This window comes from Typopeltis vanoorti, chromosome 10, assembly GCF_054136105.1.
Source record: "Typopeltis vanoorti isolate ZY-2024b chromosome 10, IOZ_Tvanoo_1.0, whole genome shotgun sequence".
NCBI lineage: Eukaryota > Metazoa > Arthropoda > Arachnida > Uropygi > Thelyphonidae > Typopeltis > Typopeltis vanoorti.
In genome coordinates this window covers 127,444,662-127,466,245 of record NC_143558.1, presented here as the reverse complement: position 1 = coordinate 127,466,245, position 21,584 = coordinate 127,444,662, and the positions used below count along the sequence as shown (strand labels likewise).

Sequence of the window (21,584 nt, the reverse complement as noted above, 5' to 3'; positions counted from 1 at the left end):
TGAATGTCTTTCTAAAATTATGAAGAAATACAATTTTGCCACTACTTACAAACCTATCAACCAAATTTACAACTTGTTACCTTCTCATAAGGACAAACTCTCACCTTTGATGTTGCCTGGCATTTATGAGATTCCATGCTCATGCAAATTGTCTTACTTTGGACAGACGGGTAGGTCTGTTCAGAAACAGCATCTCGGAACATCAAGACCACATTCGTATTTTTAAACCGCAGAAATCTGGCCTCTCTCAACATGGAATTGAAATTCCAAGCCATAGGATCCATTGGGAAAAGTCTAAACTTTTACATAGATCTTTATATAAACATGAACGTTTATATAAAGAAAGTTCTGAAGCCCTACTACACAGACCAAATTCAAACCGCAACAACGTTTTACTATTCCTAAAGTATAGGAAATTGTCATACAAAATTGTGTAAAATAATAATAATTTTTTTTTTTTTTTTACTTCTGTAACACGTTACGCACGTTTAATGAGATTCTATTGTAATCATGCACCCTAACTGTATGTTATTCCTATTACTGTTTAAACTACTGTACTGGTGATGTCCTAAGATGCTTGGGATGAAATATTTACAATTAAACAATTTTCACTGTGATTAATATGTGTGTTTCTTTTAATTATGATCTCACCACAGGTTTCGTTATTTAAAAAAGAAATAGTTATCGATAAGGGGAATGCCATTGTGGTACTTAATCATAATGACTACACAGGTAAGCTTAAGGCTTTACTATTAGATCGAGCTACTTGCCTCCCCAGTGAATACAATCCCACCAACTCACAAATTAGAAAACTCCATAGGCTCCTTAAGAAGGTCACTTATTGGCCTGTGGAGATTGCTAACAGACTAAAACCATATAACTCTAGATCCCCCCCCCCATATATATACATGGGCTCCCAAAAATAAATAAAGAAAATGTGCCATTACGTCCCATAGTGGATGGCATTGATTCCCCCACTTACAAACTAGCTAAATATTTAGCCAAAGTACTCTCACACTATACTGGCAACACACCATCACACATAAAAAACTCAGCCCACTTCAAAGCCAGTATAGAAAACCTTACACTCCAACATAATGACATAATGGTCAGTTTTGATGTCTCCTCCTTATTCACAAATATCCCCCTGAAAGAAACCTGAGCTAATCCAAGCTAAACTTCCTTCCAATACCTCAGCCGTATTTCAGTTCATAATGAACTCAGGCTATTTCCTTTGGCAGGAAAAATTCTACAAACAGATAGAGGGGACAGCCATGGGTTCACCACCATCCCCACCCTTGGCCACATGGCCCAGATACACTCCTCTCCTTTCTAACACACTTAAACAACCAACACCCTAGAATCAAATTCAGCCTGAAAAAAGAGAAAAACAATAGCCTCCCCTTCCTAGACACATTAGTCACCCACTAACCTAATGGAACCTTGGTTTTCTCAGTTTATAGAAAACCCAGCCATACAGGCAGATACATTCACCAACAATCCTACCCCCACCCTCACAACAATATGGGGTTATTAAGACACTATTCAATAGGGCAAAACTAATCTGTTCAAATGACCAAGCGCTAACCACTGAACTAAATCACATCCTTAACACTTTCTCAGGCAATGGCTACACCCCCCCCCCAAAAAAAATCCAAAAAATACTAAAACAAGTTCTCCACAACCCACCCTTCACAAAAAAGATTACTCTAAATCAATCACCATTCCTTACATCTGAGGCACTCGGAAAAAATCAACAAAATCCTAAAAAAACATGACTTGACCTCTTGTTACAGACCATATAGAAAATTGGCATCCCTTATCCGCTACACTAAAGACCAACTACTTCCCCTAGACCTACCTGGTGTATACCAGGATCCTTGCAGCTGTAGTAAATTGTCCTACTTTGGCCAAACAGGCAGGACAGAAAATATCAGACTCTTAGAACACAAGACCTACATCCGATTTCACCAGTACAGCCACTCTGGGCTTGCAGACCATGCTCTGGATACTCGCCACAGAATAAGGTGGAAGAAAGCCACAGTAATACACCGCAGCAAGTTCAAATATGAAAGACTATTCATGGAATCAGCCTCAGCCCTTAGGAACATGCCAATCCTCAACAAATTTGGATGCATGAGACTGCCCCAAATTCAGGAAATATATATCAGAAGGACTTCAGCCCAAAGGTCAAGAACACCGAATATAGCCTGCCGGGGGGGGGTACCATCAGGACTTTAAGAAAATGGGTAGATTCCTTGCTTCGTTTCTCATTTGATGTTATGTAGTACTTGCATGTACGTGTCTTTATCTTAAGTTCCCATGAAGATGGCAACGTGACACTGCCGAAATATTGGAAATTATATATTAAAGTTGATTTAAGTTATATTTCTAGTGTACACTGTCAATTGAGTTATCAAAAAGTAATGAGTGGTAAAATATATGGTGATTTTATGATGTTATGATGGGAAGAAATAGCCTGAGTGGTAGTATAAATCAGGTAGCAAAAGATTTAAGAGCACTGTTAGATATCGTGAAGAAGAAAAGTGTCAATAGGAGGATAGTGTGTATGTGTGTGCCACCTTGTTCAGAATTTGTTCAGAAAACAGTAACTTCTTCAATCGTTTATGACCTTCCATGTTCGGATGCAACCCATCTCTTGCATACAGCTGTCTTTTGCCTTCGAACACACTCCAGATAACAACAAATTCCAGACCTCTTTTTTGCACATTCTTGCAATCATATCATTCATTATCATTGCTCATCTACTTAATGATATGATTCATTATCATTCATTATCATTGCTCATCTACTTAATGATATGATTCATTATCATTGCTCATCTACTTAATGATATGATTCATTATCATTGCTCATCTACTTAATGATATGATTGCAAGAATGTGCAAAAAAGAGGTCTGGAATTTGTTGTTATCTGGAGTGTGTTCGAAGGCAAAAGACAGCTGTATGCAAGAGATGGGTTGCATCCGAACATGGAAGGTCATAAACGATTGAAGAAGTTACTGTTTTCTGAACAATTTGAAGTAATTGGACAGGAAAACTAAAATTGAACAGGTTGAGTATAAGAGGGAGAAACTTAAGCAGTGATTGTATAATTGTTGATTCTTATTCGCGGAATACATTGCAGAATAGAGGGGATAAAAATCGTCATAGGACTACTGAAATTAGTGACGTGTATATCAGTTCTAAAGCTGGTATACAAGAACTAAAGGGAATCTGCAATTTTTGTATACAAATGCAAGAAGCATTCGAAATAAGAGGGAAGAATTTTTGGCATTAGTCAGTACAATCTCACCAAAAGTTGTAGGCATTAGTGAAACTTGGCTGTCAGCAGAAGATGTGGTCACTGGAATTGAATGCGATGGGTACAGTATTTTCAGGGAGGATAGAGAAGATAGAACGGGGGAAGTAGTACTGTTGATGACAGCTGATGAGTTGCAGCCAAAAAAAGTAGTACATCAAGGTGATAGATATGTGAATGACAGCACATTTGAGGCGGTCTGGTTGAAATAGTGACCAATGCAACCAAATATACAGTTGGTTGCTGCTATAGGCCAGGGTGTATAGCGGGTGATATTGAATTCATGCATCAGCAAATTAGTGCAATGAGTGCAGGGTTAGTGATTATTATGGGGGATTTTAATTATGGTGATATCAATTGGAAGGAGGAAATATCACGTGGCAAAAAGGAAATTCAATTCACACATCTTCTACGAGATAAAGATAATTACTTGAAACAGCACAAAACTGAAGGGACATGGTGTGAGAGTGTTGGACCTGATCATTGGTTCAGAGGATATATGGATAAGTAAGGTGTCATTGTTACCTCCAACTGGTGAGAGCAATCATGTGGTATTGACTTGGGAGGTTGCAAAATTTGTGGATTTCTCTCTTAAGAAGGGGTGTATATACGGAACTACAGGTTAGGCAATTATAACAAGCTTTGGAGTGAGCTTGCAGCAGTCCCATGCCAGAACATATTGCAAAGGAAAGATGTTAGCAGTGCATGGGATAAAATCAGCAGGTATCTGAGGAAGGCAATATCAGATTGTGTCCCCATGGTCAGGAAGACAAACAAGGTAGGTGTTAGATGGATGAGTAGTAGCAGTAGTATCAAGCTTGATCTGCAAAAAAAGAAAATGTTATGGAGAATTTACAAGGAGAAAGGTGATCAGTACAAGGCTCAAGCTAGGAAGGTTACCAAAATCAGATTACAAGAAGACCTTAACCATGGAGATCAAGGGTAATCCCAAAGAGTTCTTCGACTATGTGGCAAGTAAAAGGAAGAATGACATCGAAAGGATAACCTTAGTGGGTGCAGATGGCATCAAGGTGACCAATTCGGATGTAATAGTAGAGTTACTGAGTGATCACTTTTCAAAAGTCTATTACCCAAGTGAGAATATCTCTGTACCTGTAGCAATAACTAATGTGAGAATTGAAGTTAAAAAATTAGAGGTACTTAGTATATTGCAAAATTTAAATGCAAACACTGCTGTAGGGTTAGATGGAATATCAGCCCGGGTGTTGCGTGAATGTGCAGAGGAATTATCAGCGCCTCTTACTTGGTTATTTAACTTAAGTTTGAACTCTGGTATGGTCCTTAGGGAGTTGAAGGAAGACAAAGTGGTTCCTTTGCATAAAGGTGGCTTTAAAACTGCGATAGTTAATTACAGACCAATCACCATCTTGGGAGTGATAATAAAAGTATTGGAAAAGTTGGTTAAAGACAAAATTCAAGAATGGGTGGATCAGGATATGATACTCTATAGGGGCTAACATGGTTTTGTTAAAGGTTAATCCTGCCTTAGCAATTTATTAGCTTTTTATAATAGAATGACATCTGAGTTGGACAAAGGAAATGGTTACACAGTGGTACTTATGGATTTTGCTAATGCTTTTGGCAGGATACCCCATGGAATACTGTTGTGCAAATTGGAGCAGATGAGGATGGATACTAAACTGGTGATATGGATAAGAGAATGGCTCAGGGAGAGATACCAGAAGGTGGTGTATGGAGGAGCAGAGTCCAGGATGAGGCAGGTGACCAGTGGTGTGTCTCAGGGCTCTGTGCTTGGGCCATTGTTGTTTAATTTGTACATAAATGATATAGGAAATGCTTAAAGGGAGATATTCAGTTGTTTGCTGATGATGCAAAGTTGGGTAGTGCAATAAAAACTCAACTAATGTTGAGAGTTTGCAGGATGATTTAAATAAGCTGGCAAAATGGGCAAAAAGAAATGGATGTCAGTTCAATGTGACAAAGTGTAAAGTCATGCATTTTGGAATTAAAAAATTACCAGCTGTGTACTACATTGATGGAATGGTACTCCAAGAGACTGATGAGGCTAGGGACTTAGGGGTGTTGGTAGATAGGGAGATGAAGTTCAGGAGACACACTGCTAAGGTGTCCAAGATTGCACATAGGATTACTTGGTTATTGAGAAACACACTAACATCCAGAGATAAAGATGTTATTATTTCCCTTTATAAAGTGTTGATACTTCCACATTTGGATCACTGTGCTCAGGTCTGGTCACCTGGATTCCTTGGAAATGAGGAGGTTGTGGAAAGGGTTCAGAGGAGAGTGACTAAGTTGGTAAGTGATGTAAAAAATGCTCCCTATATTGATAGATTGAGAGCTTGTTGATTGCAGAGGTTGGTTGATAGGTAGAGAAGAGGGAATATGATAGAAACATTTAAATTACTAAAAGGTTTTTATAAGATTGACAGGGGAAATGTTTCAGCTGTGTGATAGTGATAGAAGAACAAGAGGTCATCCCTGGAAATTAAGGAAAAGTGTGATTAACAAGGGTGTGAGAATGAGTTTTTTTTGCCTGGAGGGTGGTGAATGAGTGGAATGCATTGCCTGAAGTTGTGAGTTCTTCTTCTGTAAAATGAATTCAAAAAGAGATATGATAGATATTGTTTTGATAGTTTGGGTCTCCTGCAATGAGTCTACTGACTTCATGGAGATACCCATAATAATAATAATAATAATAAAAATTAGGAGTGTATACCATTACTTGAGACAGAAAAAGCCATCAAAAACTTAAAACATGGGAAAGCATTTGGAGTAGATAGTATTTGACCAGAAATATGGATGACATATGGAGCATTTCTGGTCGAAAACCAGAAATGAATTCTTCTGAATTATGCAGTAGCTATGCTACATAACTGATGATGACTGGAGTAAGCTCTCCAGTCATCATCCATAAAAAGAGGAATAAAACTCATTTCTCGAATCATAAAGGAAGTTCTCTCATGCATACAAGCATACATGAGCTAAGAAAAACTGTGGAAGAGAAACTTGAAGAACAAGCTGGGTTCGTTCAGGCTAGTTGTCAATATCAGATTTTCACTTTAAAACATGGGAATAACAAGAATTTATATTTAAGTTTTGTAGGTCTGAAAAGGTATCTGACAAGGCACCAAGAGGAATGTGGTTTAAAATGCTACGCTTAATTATATGGCAGAACCAGTACATTATGTTGAGCAATACACAGTCTATATCTGAGTTGTAAGTCAGCAGTCAGAAATGATGATAGTACAGAAGATGGTTTGATGTTAAATCAGGTATAAGACCAGGGTACACATTTACTTCATGTAAATGAGCATCTTGGTCTTACATGTGAACATATACAAAATGTAACAAGCTGAGGTAAATATCTCTGATTTTGATATTGTGCTTTATGTCACTTTCTTTTATAATGTGATCTATACAGATGATAACTCCACTCACATTACGAAAGAAAGTGACATAAAGCCTGATATCAAAATCAGATATATTTACCTCAGGAACATTGCAAATATCAATGACATCCTAAATAGAGAATCTACAAAACAAATAAAACATCTCAGCTATTTAGACAAAATTTTTCATAAAGATGACAAATTAAATATGGAAATAGACAACACAATTAGGAAAGTTGATACAATAAGATGTCAAATGAATACATTTATGTGAAAAAAGAGAAATTAATCAAAATGGTAAATGAGCTGTATACCAATTGGTGAAAACCAATCTTAACTTATAAAATCTGAGAACTGGCATAGAAATAGAACACTTGATCAAAGACTGGGGACAACAGATGATTTCTAAGAAATATTAGGAGAGTGAACAGATAACATCAAGGACAGAATCATATTAAAATCAAGGATATTAGTGAGGAACTTGACAATGTTAGCATTCAGAGATGTGTGAGTAGAACTAATTTTATGTGGTAGTTACAAATACAATGGAAGAAGAAAGTTTAAATTAAACAGCTATTGTTACCAATAGCAGGGAAAAGACCAAATGGAAATCCATGATCCAAGTAAACAAAATATTAATTTAGACATGAAAAAGTATATTCATGCTATGTAACTCATTCTTGTGTTTCATATTTTGAATGTTGTAACCAGTCTTTTACATCCTCTCTGAATGATCTTCATGTTACAATGGACAAAATATATAAGAGATTACTATTAAATTCTAATTTCCTTTACATATGTTAACCATTTTTTAAAATATATATATATATTACTAGATTAACGTAATGAGTTTGGGGGGAATGGCTTAGAAAGATTTACTGTGATAGATAGGAGGGGAAATTCACTAGTGTGTCCTTCTGTATGTAATAGAAGGAACTGCATATTTTAAAATATCAGACAGAAGAGGACATACTGACAAGTAGTGCATTAAATATGTCAGTCTTAACTGAATAATAATTATTAATGTGTTCATAATTTTAAAATAATCCTTTCTCATTGGAAATTAAAGGGTTTTTCTCAATTCATAAGAGAGGTTGATCACATAAATTGGCATCTTAAATATGTTGTTGACAAAGTAATTGAAAATTTTTTTTGGTTTCATACCACAAGCATTCCTAAGTAAAGATCACTTACTGAGCAGAGCATTGTTTTCCTAAGGAAGCTATTAGTTTTGACACATTTACTAAATTTTTAAAGAGGTCATGAGAAATATGGATTATGGTAAAGTCTTTGACAATGTTCCACATATGAATGTAGCAAATGGATGTTGATGATTACTTACCAAGATGGATAGGAATTTAGATGACAGACAATGTTTAAATGCAGATCTTCTAAGAACCAGATGATTAAATGGATTAAGAGCTAATTAACTCAGAGTTCAGTTTTATAGTAATATAAATTAATGATTTAGAATTAAATAGTGAGAGCAGAATCTCTCTCTCTCTCTCTCTGCTAGATGACACATGAAATTCAGTAGAATAGTAAATTCAATAGAAATATTCTGGTTTTGTGACCACATGTTTATTAGAGAACTATTTTTAAAAAACTAAACAAGTACTAAAAAATAATCTGACAAGTTTCATTAGTCTTAAGACTAACATCTTCAGAGGTGAAGATAACTAACAGTTTAAAGAACAAACTATAAGAAATTACGAAAAACAAGTTCATTTGTTGGTATTATGAACATCAAAAAAGTTTTGTTAAAAAAAACGAATAACAGATCTATACAATCATTAAAAATGTAGGAAAATATTTATTGTAGCAAGCATTGTCTCCAACTAACAAACAGTTGTATAGATCTAAAAAATATAAGACTTATAGATAAACTGACCATAGATTTTTAATTCGTACGTATGTTCGTACAATATTCCCTACCAGTTTCGCTAGCTTCCTCAAGGCTTGTACAGTACAAAAAAATGATAAATGCAAAAAAGGTTTAATAATACAAAAAATGTTAGTATGCTAAGGTAGCACGTTCATGTAACATGTCTGTATGAATTGTGACTTTCTACTAAGTATCATGAACACGCGTTACATGCAAACGCGTAATATGATTATTTGCATACTGTAGTTCTGCTGAACTGAGAGAATTAATTAGATTTTTCCAAGTATCGTTCAGTATGGCCCCTTGATTTCTGTTTAGGTTGCTGCCTGTACGTAGCACTACTGCTGCTGCTTCTTTGAATAATCGATGTCTGTAATCATCATCTACATAGGGCATAGAGCTTTTATCCCAGTCTATAGTGTGGTTCTAAGTTGAAAAGTGATGTGCTAAACCGGAGGTGATCATTCTGTTGTGATTTACATCGCCAGCATGTTCTTTCTGTCTTATTTCCAGGCTTCTCGAAGTTTGTCCAAGCCTGGAAATAAGACAGAAAGAACATGTTGGCGATGTAAATCATGACAGAATGATCACCTCCGGTTTAGCACATCACTTTTCAACTTTGAACCACACTATAGACTGGGATAAAAGCTCTATGCCCTATGTAGATGATGATTACAGACATCGATTGTTCAAAGAAGCAGCAGCAGTAGTGCTACGTACAGGCAGCAACCTAAACAGAAATCAAGGGGCCATACTGAACGATACTTGGAAAAATCTAATTAATTCTCTCAGTTCAACAGAACTACAGTATGCAAATAATCATATTGCACGTTTGCATGTAACGCGTGTTCATGATACTTAGTAGAAAGTCACAATTCATACAGACACGTCACGCGAACGTGTTACCTTAGCTACCTAACAGGTACTAACATTTTTTGTATTCTTAAACCTTTTTTGCATTTATCATTTTTTTGTACTGTACAAGCCTTGAGAAAGCTAGTCAGTTGCTAGCGAAACTGGTAGGCAATATTGTACGAACATACGCACGATTTAAAAATCTATGGTCAGTTTATCTATAAGTCTTATATTTTTTTAACATTTTACGACAAAAAATATGTATAATTTAAGTTGTATAGATCTGTTATTCGGGGTTTTTTAACTAACTTTTTTGATGTTCATAATACCAACAAATGAACTTGTTTTTCATAATTTCTTATAGTTTGCACTTTAAACTGTTAGTTATCTTCACCCCTGAAAATGTTAGTCTTATGATTAATGAAACTTGTCGGGTTATTTTTTAGTCCTTGTTTAGTTTTTTAAAAACAGTTCTCTAATAAACATGTGGTCACAAAACCAGAATATTTCTATTGAACTTCTTAACCACAGAAACCTACGCATGAATAAAGAATAGTAAATTGTTCAGATGACTTCATTTCTCTATAGAATGATGTTTTTAAATGTACAGAAGGTAGTGGGGATGAATATTTATTGTTGGAAAAATAACAAGGGCAATTCTGGTAAATCAAGAACAGTTATCTCAAGATCTACTCATGACTACCCTTAAGCTTAACTCTGCCTGTTTTTCGCAATTTCCAATCAACAATTTTTCTTAACCTTTCTCTTGTATGTTTGCATAAATCTTTTCTTGAAACAATCAGTGGGGATATTCCTTGTAATTTATGTATTTAATTTCCCTTTTTCTAAACTTCGAAATAAAATTCTAAGTATAATGAAACTCTACTGCAACAACCTGAGATTAAGATCAAGTGTTCTCACTGTAAAACTTATCGAAATGTAAGCATTTCAGATTGAATGTCATCATGTTCACTTCATATATTAAGATTTTAATGCCTTTTACTACCTCCAGTATTAAATATACTTCTGATTCCACCTAGATATTTTGAATCACAGCTCTGCTATCTGGCTATTTTATTTCATAATTTTTCTGAGCAATTACTTGGGTAGAAAATATCGTTATCTTCACTTTTTATGTCAACTTTATTACTTTTAATTGGTTTCCTCATCTTTCAATTTCCTCCATTTCTAAGCTTTCAGTCTCCAAAATATTTTATTATTTAGATGATACTTCCTATATATATTCCTTCCAGTCTTTCCATGACATCTATTTAGCTATCTGTGCATGTAGTTTTCTTAGATTTTTTTTTTCCCCTTGATTTCTTCTTTTCATGAATTGCTTCTTGAAATCTATAGGGTTTGGTTCTTGTGTTCAAACCCTTTCATACACAGGATATATATTTACATGCAGTTAATCAGCACTTTAAACCTTCTGTTCTTGATCATTATTTCTTGTTAGTTAGGCATCCTGTGACAATTCATAATTTCCTCTTTCTGGAAATCGCTGCATGTAACATATGAAAGAAAATAACTGAGTGTAATCTCTAGAAATCACTTGTGAAATTACATTCTCTTGCAGGAGTGATTTCCAGAAGGAGAATGAAATCTCTATAAGGCAATTAATATATTCCAACCACAACATGAAACTAAAAACAAAAGGTAAACAATTTAACATGTTTGCAAGTTAAAACAGTTTAAAAAATTCATGAAAAAAATTTACTCAACTTAACAAAACAGGTTTAAATATTAGATTGTAGACACCAAACTTCCAGAGTTGAAAATAATTTTTATCCCAAATGTTCTCATTTTCTTTAATTATAAATAAGGTTACTTCTCAGCCTGTAAGATTTTAAAATCCTGCTTGAATCAGTAATATCTAATAACTTCTACAAAGGATATTTAGATGTACTTAAAAACTAAATAATTTACCCTGTTTTAAACCTTCTTGAAGATACTCTTTTCCCTGGTGTACTTTTTTCTAGAGCACGATGATCAAGTGTGCATTCTTCATTCACTGGAGATTTCTCATATGACTTTTCGGTGCAGTGTTGTGCATATTCAAATTCAGATTCTTTCATCTGCTCTGGCTCACTAACTTTACTATTTAATATTTCAGAGTTATCATTATTATTATTATCATCATCCTCATCATCATCATCATCACAAATTCTTTTTCTTCGCTTTGTGAATGTTTCCATGCTGAACTTTGGAAGTGCTGCTATTTGTTCTTCTAAATCAAAAATCCTAAAAAAATTAAACATTGTAAAAATCCAAAAAAAATAATAAAAAAAGGAATAATGATCAACTAGAATACTTGGATTCCAATACCTGTAGCTATTAATGTCACTAAGTCAAATGACAGCTGCAATTAAAAGAAAAATTCTAAATTCCTAATTATAAAATTAGATTCAAATCCACTTTAAAAGGTTTACATGTCTTCAGATGTCAGACAAGTCTATAGAAGGTTTCAAATAGGAAAATAATTTATGAATGGCTAAGTGTAGAGTTATAAAATAATGGAAGACAAATTGAAATTAAGGTTGCTTTTATAAGTTCTTTAAATAAAAGAAATTAAATAAAACTAAGTTCTTTTACTACACTGTGTCACAACTAAGCTGCCCGATTTTTTTTTTCTCCAAAAGTAAATATATCTTGTTAATGCATATTGTTAATTTATGTTAAGTTCAGGAAAAATTAAGCACAACATGCTAGTTCTTTGACACACAAATGCTTTTGATTGGTTGGCAGTCAGAGGCAGTCTAGCATATTTCAGTTTTTATTTTTATCAAAATTAAATACTGAAATATGCTGTTGAATACATCATTCGATAAAGGTTGTGAGTCTCTCTCTCTCATACACTCATATCCAGTTAAGTTGGTAAAGATATGATTTACTTGAAAACTCTTTCAAAAGCATTCTATGTTTATGACACCAATGCATTTGAATGGTTTGTAGTACAAGAGCGAGAATCAAGAGTGTGTGGCAGAAATTCGTTTCATGAGCAAGTACAAGAAATGGGAGTTATGTCGAGAACGGAAGAATGAAATGACTGATATTAAGGATGTAACATAGATTGCGAAAGTGTTGTGGAGTATGGGGGCAAAAGCAATGAATGATAACATATGAAATACAAAAGAGAGTTTGAAGGAAGTGGATGAACATAATAATGTGGATGATGATGATGAGGTAACAGTGCAGAGAGCAATAGCAAACTCACATGGACTCTTTCAAAGGCCAAAATGTGAACTTCACAAATGATTGCTGTGTGGTTGAGCAGGAAGGAGAATGAAAAAGTGAAAGAGAAAAGTATAAAAGAATAAAAACTGAGAATAAAGAGAAAGTACTGTATGAGGATTCAATATGGGGGAGTGTATGGGCATTGATGATAAGCAAGGTATACTTAATGTGAAAGTAATGAAAGAATGTTTTCAAGGTGGGAAGATAAATGATTTCAGTGAAGCTGTAAGTATGCAGAAGAAAGAAGTGAACAAGTTGTTTTAACAGGCACAAATGATTTGAAAGGTAATAAATATGCAATGAGAGAGGATATGAAAGTTGTTGAAAGAAGCAAAACTAAAGAGTAAGAAAGTAAAGATTGTGATTTTTCCGATTTGATATATGACAGGACAGAATTGAAAACAAAGGACATGATTGCTAATAAATCCATGAGAAAACTGTGAAGGAGGAATGGCGCAGTTTGACATGTTTAAATGGACTGTATTTCAATAATATTGGAATTAGATGTTTGGAGAAAGCGTTGTTCAGTAAGAGTATGAAAGTGAAAAAAATCAAGGAAACTAGAAATATTGGAGGGGTGGGGGAATCAATCCAGAATGTGCCTAGCCACCCCTGAAACAAATTAGTGTGAGTGCAGGAATGACCATGTAGAAATAGTTGTCCTTGGGATGGATAAGTGTGAGTGTAGGAACAACTGTGAAGAGCTGGGTGCAACAGTTTCCCAGGTTTCGAATCTGAATGGCAGGTAGTGACATTATAATAGCCATTTGGCTTTTCATCTTAGGTAATGACATTATACAAGGGTAACTATAGGTGCAAAAGTGATGTTGAAAACTTCAAAAGCGTTCTATGTTTATGACACCGATGCATTTTCTGATACTTCAAGAATGCCTGAAGTATCAGAAATAAAGAACAGGAGTTTTGGGTATCAACTGGACCAAAAATTACTGACATCATGTAATGGACATTATATTTTCAAAAAAGATAGAGGAAATAAGACAGGGGGAGAGGGTATTATTAATTACAGATGAACTTCAACCAACAAAAATAGAAGTTAAGGAAGACTAGATCTATGGGAAATGGTTAATTTGGGGATGTCTGGTATGAGATGAAGGCTAATGAGACAAAACATATTGTTGGTTGCCGCTATAGACCTGGGATTCCAGAAGCTGTGCATCACATGCATTGGCAGTAACATTAACACAATGAGTGCAGGCTGAGCAATTATCATGGGAAACTTCACTAATGGGATACAGATTGGAAGAAGAAAAGGGCACATGGCAAAATGGAAATAGAGGGGTTGAAAGTTTATTTTTCACTTGGTCAGACTATAATAAATTTAGTTTAATCCTTTATCCAAGTGTGTGCAAACAAAGTTTGCACCTGAAAGTATCTTCAGGACTGGGGTAAAGTGGTACAACACCTGGCAACTACTTGCAAAGGTGGTGCAAGCTACCAAGACTCCTATCTCAGTATCTCCCATAATGCAAATTTTTGCATTATGGGAGATATATAAACTTTCAACATCTTTCTCTAAATCCAGAGTAATTTAATAAAAAGGTGGCACACCATTTGGCAGCTCCTATAGGAGGAGATGACCTTGATAATGCTTCTGCCTGGTATCTCCACTTGGGCCTGGCTTCCACTGAAGAGACCTCAATAAAGGTCGAAAGTAGTCTGGGTAGTGGCCCTTCCCGTAATGCATAACATTATACATATCCGCAAGGAGATGGGAGATACTGAGATAGGAGTGTTGGCAGCTTGTACCATCTTTGCAAGGAGTTGTCTGGTGTTGTACCACTTTACCCCAGTCCTGAAGATACTTTGTTTGCACACACTTGGATAAAGGATTAAACTAAATTTATTATGGAAATAGAAGGGAGCAAGGGATTTGAGAGTGTTGAATCTTATTGAAAGATTTTTCATTTGGTTATACTATAATTTAAAGATGCCAAGAAATTATATTCTTGGTTTCATCCTTTATCCAAGTGTAAGCAAACAATGTTAGTGAGTGAAGTAACTTCACGACTGGGCTACTTATATATAGAAGCTAATTAAACATGCCAAGAAAATATATAAAAATATACTAAGACAACTAATGTGAAATCAACAGCCTCTATATACGACTTGCCCAGTTGAGAAGTTACTTCAGTTACTTAAAAGTAACTGAAGTAACTGAGGCAAACAGCGTCAGCTACTGAAACAAATCTGAAAACACATCCCAACTCAACATCACCAAAGTTAAAGATCAGTAATATCAACATAAGAAGCTTGAATGGCAAAGAAATGGAGCTAGCTGAGGAATTAGATAAGTACCAGATCGACATAATAGGGGGGACTGAAACAAAAAAGACAAAAACTGGTGAGATCTTTCTGAGCAATAAATACAAAATGTTATATTCAGGCAATGACAATCAAGGAAAAGAAGGAGTAGCCATAGTATTCAACACAAAATACGAGGCTAATCTTCTTGAATGGCAGTCAGTCTCAAGTAGAGTAATGTGGGCTAATATCAGAATGGGGAATTGGACAATGAGACTTATTTGTGCCTATGGTCCCACAGAAGGTTCTACTAAGGTAGAAGTGGAGGAATATTTTGAGGCTTTTGAAAAAGCAACTGACACAATGAAAAAGGAAAATTTGGTCCTTTTTGGAGATCTAATTAGCAGAGTAGGAAATGATTGTCAGACATACAAAAATATTTTGGGAAAATTTGGAGAAAACAGCAAAGCTAATAATAATGGCAAATATCTGTTGGATTTCTGCTCAAGACATGGACTGATTATTACTAACACCATGTTCCAACATTAAAATGTGCACAAATTCACATGGAGAGAAGAGGCAAGGAATAAGAAAAGTCTCATTGACTATGTTATTGTTGATAGTGACGTTTTTCCACTGGTGCAGGACACCACTGTGTACAGAGGATTTGAAATTGGAAGTGATCACTATTTAGTCTTGAGCAGGATAAAATTGAATTTCATATTGAAAAGAATAACATGTAATAAAGTTTTAAAGTGAATAAAAGTTGAGCAGCTCTCAGATGTGAACTGTAGACTGAAATACACAAAGATTATTGAAGAAAAAAACGAAAGAGATTGAGAACAGGAATCAAACCTTGGAGATTCAGTGGCAAACTCTGAAGAAAACATTGATTCTGCCAGAGAGGCATGTGGTGAAGTTGCCTGCAAGGATAAAAAAAATCAGAACTCCCTGGTGGACACAGGAAGTTAAAGAGGCAGTGATGGAAAAGAAGAAACCATATCAAAAGTTTCTGGCAAATAAGTGAGCTTGTGCTCTTAGAGAATACAGAGACAAATGCAAGAATGCTAAACACTGTGTAAAACTAGCTAAACAAAAGTCATGGGAGGATTTTGGCAAGAATATAGAAAATAAATATCAAGAGGGTGGCAAAATATTCTGGAAGTTGTTGAAGAAGCTTAGGAATGGAGGAAAGAGTGCTGTAAAAGGAGTTAGAGATGACAAAGGTGACATGAAAACAGGAGAAAAAGATATCCTTGAAGTATGGAATAATTACTTTCAAAAACTGCTAAATGAAACAAGCAGTGATGACAGCACAGTGGTAAAAAACACTGACCAGGCATGCAGTCAGGAATACATATTCATACTTGATGTAGAAAAAGCCATCAAAGGCTGGAAATGTGGAAAGGCAGCAGGAGTAGAGGATATTTGACCAGAAATGCTGAAGTAGTATAAGAATATAAGGAATATAAGGTGGTATAAGAATCTTACAGTGGCTGCACCGCATAGTTCAGAAAGCATGGCCAGAGGGACGAATTCCCGATGATTGGAGTAGAGCTCTCATAGTACCCATATATAAAAAGGGAAATAAAACTGAATGTGAGAATTACAGAGATATTTCCCTACTGAGTGTTCCTAGCAAGATCTATGCAAGTATAATTGAGAAACAGTTGAGAAGAATTGTGGAAGAAAAGCTTGGTGAAGAACAAGCTGGATTCAGGCCAAATAGAGGCTGTCAGGATCAGATCTTCACTTTACAACAAATAGTCGAGAAAGCATAGGAATATAACAGAGATCTGTATTTAAGTTTTGTCGATTTGAAAAAAGCATATGACAAGGTGCCAAGAGAGAAGCTATTCAATATGCTACAGTTATATGGTGTCAATGGGGTATTATATCAAGCAATACTTAGTCTTTGAGTTGTAAGTCAGCAGTTAGAATTGAAGTACAGGAAGATGGTTTAATGTTAAATCTGGTGTGAGACAAGGATGTACATTATCCCCTCTGTTATTCATTATCTATATGGATCACATTATGAAGGAAAGTGGTATTAAACATGATATCAAAATGGGAGATGTTAATGTCAGATCTTTGCTTTATGCAGATGATGTTATACTTCTAAATAAATCCGCTACAAGTCTGCAAGATTCTCTGACTAAATTAAATAGCTGTTGTAAAAGATATGGTATGAAGGTCAGCAATAAAAAGACAAAGAAAATAAAAATAGGCAGAATCATTGAAAATGTCAACTGTGTTGTGAATGGAGTACCTGTGGAACAAGTAAAACATTTCAGCTACTTAGGCACGATTTTTAGTGAAGATGGTAAATTAAATATAGAAATAGACAACAGAATCAGCAAAGCTGGTATGGTGGGAAGTCAATTGAATAAATTCATATGGAATAAAAGAGAAATTAGTCGGAACACTAAATTAGCTGTATACAAGACAGTGTTCAAACCAGTTTTAACTTATGGATCTGAGAGCTAGGTCAGAAGTAAAACACTTGACAAAGACTAGAGACCACAGATATGAGAGTCCTGAGAAAGATTAGAGGCATGAACTGATGGTATCAATGGCAATATCATATTAAAAACGATTATATTAGCAAAGAACTTGACATTGTCAACATCCAGGAATGCGTTAGCAGAGCTAATCTCAGGTGGTATGGTCACTTAAACAGAATGGGAGAGGAAAGATTAGCAAAACAAGTGTTCTCTGCCAGGTTGGCACTTTTTCCGAAGTGCCACGGATACCCTACATCCGTGGCACTTTGGAAAAAATAGCTAAGATACTAAAAAAGTATAACCTACACACAGCATATAAGCCCTACCGCAAACTGGCTACCCTTATCCATTCTACGAAAGATCAGCTCCCTCCTCTCTCTCTGCCTGGAGTTTATAAAGTACCCTGTTCCTGTAAGCTTGCGTACTTTGGACAGACAGGCAGATCAGCATCCATCTGCCTGGAGGAACACAAGTCGTACATCGTTAAACACAACTATGGCCATTCAGGCTTGGCTGACCATGTTTTGGACACCACCCACAGAGTATCATGGAAGAAAACCACCATGCTCCACCACAGCAAATTCAAGAAAGAGAGACTTTTCTTAGAAGCAGCAGCAGCTCTCAGAAACCAACCAAATCTTAACAAATATGGTTGCATTAAGCTTCCGAAGATTTGGGAAACAGTCATCACCAGAGGTCCCACCTTACATTCCAGGCCACCTACTATTGCCCTTAGAGGGTGCTCCACCTAGATAGGACTTTAGTGTCACCCACGTGGTTGGGCTTAGTATTGTAAGTTTTTGTGTGCATGTTACATTAATTGTCTTTGTAATCCCCGTAGATGTCCTAGTAACTAGGACGAAATATAGGAAGTATTAAATTCTATTTTAATTCTTTTTGAGTGTTGTAAAAAATCCATTAAACCTCCAACATAATAATGTTGGAGTCTTGACAAGTAACAGACTGATTTGGAGGAAAATTGAGAGAAGAAGTTAGTAATGATGTAAATTTTTCATGTAGTACTATCATATCGTGTACACTCCTTGAGGGTACATGGCAGGAATTTGATGATGATGATATATATCAGTGTATGGGGACTCGATCATTAGAGGTGTGATTACCAATAAAGTGCAAAAAACATGCTTTCCTGGTGGAAAAATGAAGCAAGTAAGTGATGCATTGCAGTAAAGGAAATACCGGGCATCAAAACTAGTAGTAGTCATGGACACAAATTACTTAGTTGGGAAGAAAAAGAATGTTGACAGAAACTTGAGGAAGTTGTTACAGCAGGTAAAGAAAAATAGTGTTGTTGATAAAGTCATGGGCATGTTGCTCAAATATGACAACAGTGAATTGAGAAGGAGAGCAGAGATAATGAATAGTAAGTTGGCTGAGTTGTGTGAGGCAAAGTGGGTTTCAATTTGTAAATCTGTGGAGTGAATTTGAAGGGAAGTTGGAATGGTATAAAGTTGATGGATTACATTTGAATGGGTTTAGTGTTGGGCATTTAGAAGTTAATGTAGTAAATGATCAGAGTCTACCTATGAAGCAGGAACACAAATCAACAGATTGTACAGCAGGAGGAAGATGGATATGAGGTGGAAGATGTGGTTGCAGTATCACAAGATAATGAAACTTATGGTTTGGAGGAAAAGATGATAACTTTATTCTTAAATCCGGTTCGATTTCCAATCAGTTTCTATATTTATTTTTTTAGAAAAAACAGTGTTGAAAAGCCTTGTTTCACACTTATATGTTGTGACAAAAGGCATTAGAAATTTTATCGTTTTTTTGCTAAAACTGGGTACTCCTGACGGCAAGACAGCCAAAAATCCATCAGTGGTATTGTGTTGAAGATGTCTGAGTGCCGTATCACACAACAGTTCAATTACAGATTCAATATCTGAATCCAGCAATTCTGTCTCAGATTCTGCATTCACTGTAAAAGGGTTCCTTATCCATGCTTTGTTGCTATTGATTGGGGGGAAATATTCCTTCAGACTTGCCTGCAGTCCTAGCATATGTTCCTTGATAACAGCTGAAATCTCATCCAGCATGGAAATCTGTTTGTAATTCTGTTAGTTTTGTAAAAGATTTGTAATTCCCTGCTTCCACACGACGGGACCACAAATTGAGTTTTTTTGTTGCGGCTTCCACCTTCTCTTGCACTTCAAATACAGTTACACTACTACCTTGTAATGTCAGATTTAAATTATTAAAAAAAATCAAAAAAAAAAAAAAAGTCACAAAGGTAGGCAACCTTGATTAACCAACTGACATCGTGAAAACCGTCTCTGAATTCAAATATTACATCCCTAGTCATTGGGGGCTGTTGGTCTAAGAACATTAAAACTTCATCCTTCATTCCCTCTTCTCTTGACAGCCATCACACCTCGCAGTGTAAAAGAAGATGTTCATGTTCACTCCCCATTTCTCTGCACAACGCAGCGAATATTCTCGATTTCAATGGACGAGATTTTATAAAGTTTATAAATTGTACACACTCTTGCATAGTTGCATTTAAAATGCAATGGCACTCTTTTGACGGCCAATGCTTCTCTGTGAATGGTACAATGCACCCATACACAGTCTGGTGCTACAGCTTTGACCTTCGGAAAAAGTCCAGTATGTGCAGCTGCCATTGAGCAGGCTCCATTGCTTCTCGGGCCCACATTTCTTATATTCAATGCCCTTTTCATTGATGTAATTTGCAATAAAATTAAAAATTTCTATAGCTGTTGTTCTTGTTGTCAGAGGTTTACAAAAAAAGAAATTTTGTGCAATTCTGTTAAATCGTCTCTCACAAAACACATTAAACTGGCATTGTCCGATATGTCTGTACTTTCATCGACTTGCAAGGAAAAAAAATTGCACTCTTTTAAGTGACCTACGATAGTTTCTTTGATATTATCTGCCATCTCTATGATTGTACACGTCACCGTGTTATTTGATAGCATCAGCATATTTTTATTAGGCTCTCCTGATTTTTATCAGGAGAGCCAAGTCCTGACACATATTCAAGATGCTAACATTTTCATTACTGGAACTATTAATTTCTCGCCAACTGTGTGAGGATAACTTGTTTCAGCAATTAATTTTCATTATTATAATTACAGCTATTTTGCTTGCTTCAGTTTAGGAGTACCCCTGTTGTGATAAGATGACGGATTTTTTAACAGAATACGGATGGTATGAGTTAAAATGGAGGTAGTTTCCGATGTGTGAGGGTTTGTGGTATATTTTCGTGGCTATTTTGTTGTGTGTTCTGGTTAATGTCAAGTTTAAGAAGTTGATGGATTTGTTCTGTTCTGTTCGGTTTCTGTGGTGAATTTTAATCTGTTGCTGTAGCTGTTTAGGGATGTTTTTAAGGTGGTGATGTGTGTGGGATTACCAATGCACAGAATATCGTCTACGTATCTGCCATAAAAGGTGATGCCGGGGGGAAGGGAAGGGTGGAGTAGAAGTGATTCTATATGTGCCAGGAATAATTCCGCTAGTTGTCCACTGATGTTTTGGCCCATGGGAAGTCCGAAGATTTGGATGTACATGTTGTTGTTGAACTTGAAGAAGTTTGCCGAGATTACTAGTTTTATTAAGTTAATAATGTCAGTGGGCGTTAGTTTAGTACGAGAGTGTAGGGTGTGGTCTTCTGTGAGTAGTGTGTGTACGATGTTTAAAGTTCTGGGGACGTCCACGTTAGTGTATAAAGAGGCCGCATCCAAAGAAGTGAGGATGTCTTCTTGGGATAGGGTTAGGTTTTTTATTTTTTTAAAAAGGTCGTCCGTGTTTTTTAAACTGAAGCAAGCAAAATAGCTGTAATTATAATAGTTTATAAAGAGGAGTAACATGGGAGTTTTCCCAGAAATAATATACATAATTAATTTTCATATTTCATAAGAAGACATGACAAGGTTTTCAGAACCAAGCTCCCTGAAAAAAATTCGAAGACAGTCTTCTTGGTAGCTATTAGTTCTCTCTTTTTATTTATAAAGAAATCTATTGGCTTATTACTGTAGTTCGGATGTTTCAATTCCAAATGTCGCTTCAACTTTGAAGGCCTCATGGACTCGTTTGAAAGTGCCGCACAACAAATAACACATAATGGTTTGTCATCAGCACCCTTGATG

At 35.7% G+C, this 21,584-nt stretch overlaps 1 protein-coding gene across 1 annotated transcript in view; it reads right to left on the bottom strand.

Annotated features, from left to right (window-relative positions):
* LOC150102779 (uncharacterized) overlaps window positions 1–21,584 on the bottom strand; it is a 316,217-nt gene that overhangs the window by 118,869 nt on the left and 175,764 nt on the right. The window contains exon 6 of the mRNA XM_090398740.1: window positions 11,384–11,698. Within this exon, the coding sequence (XP_090254866.1) occupies window positions 11,384–11,698 (315 nt within the window). The remainder of the gene's footprint in view (window positions 1–11,383; window positions 11,699–21,584) is intronic.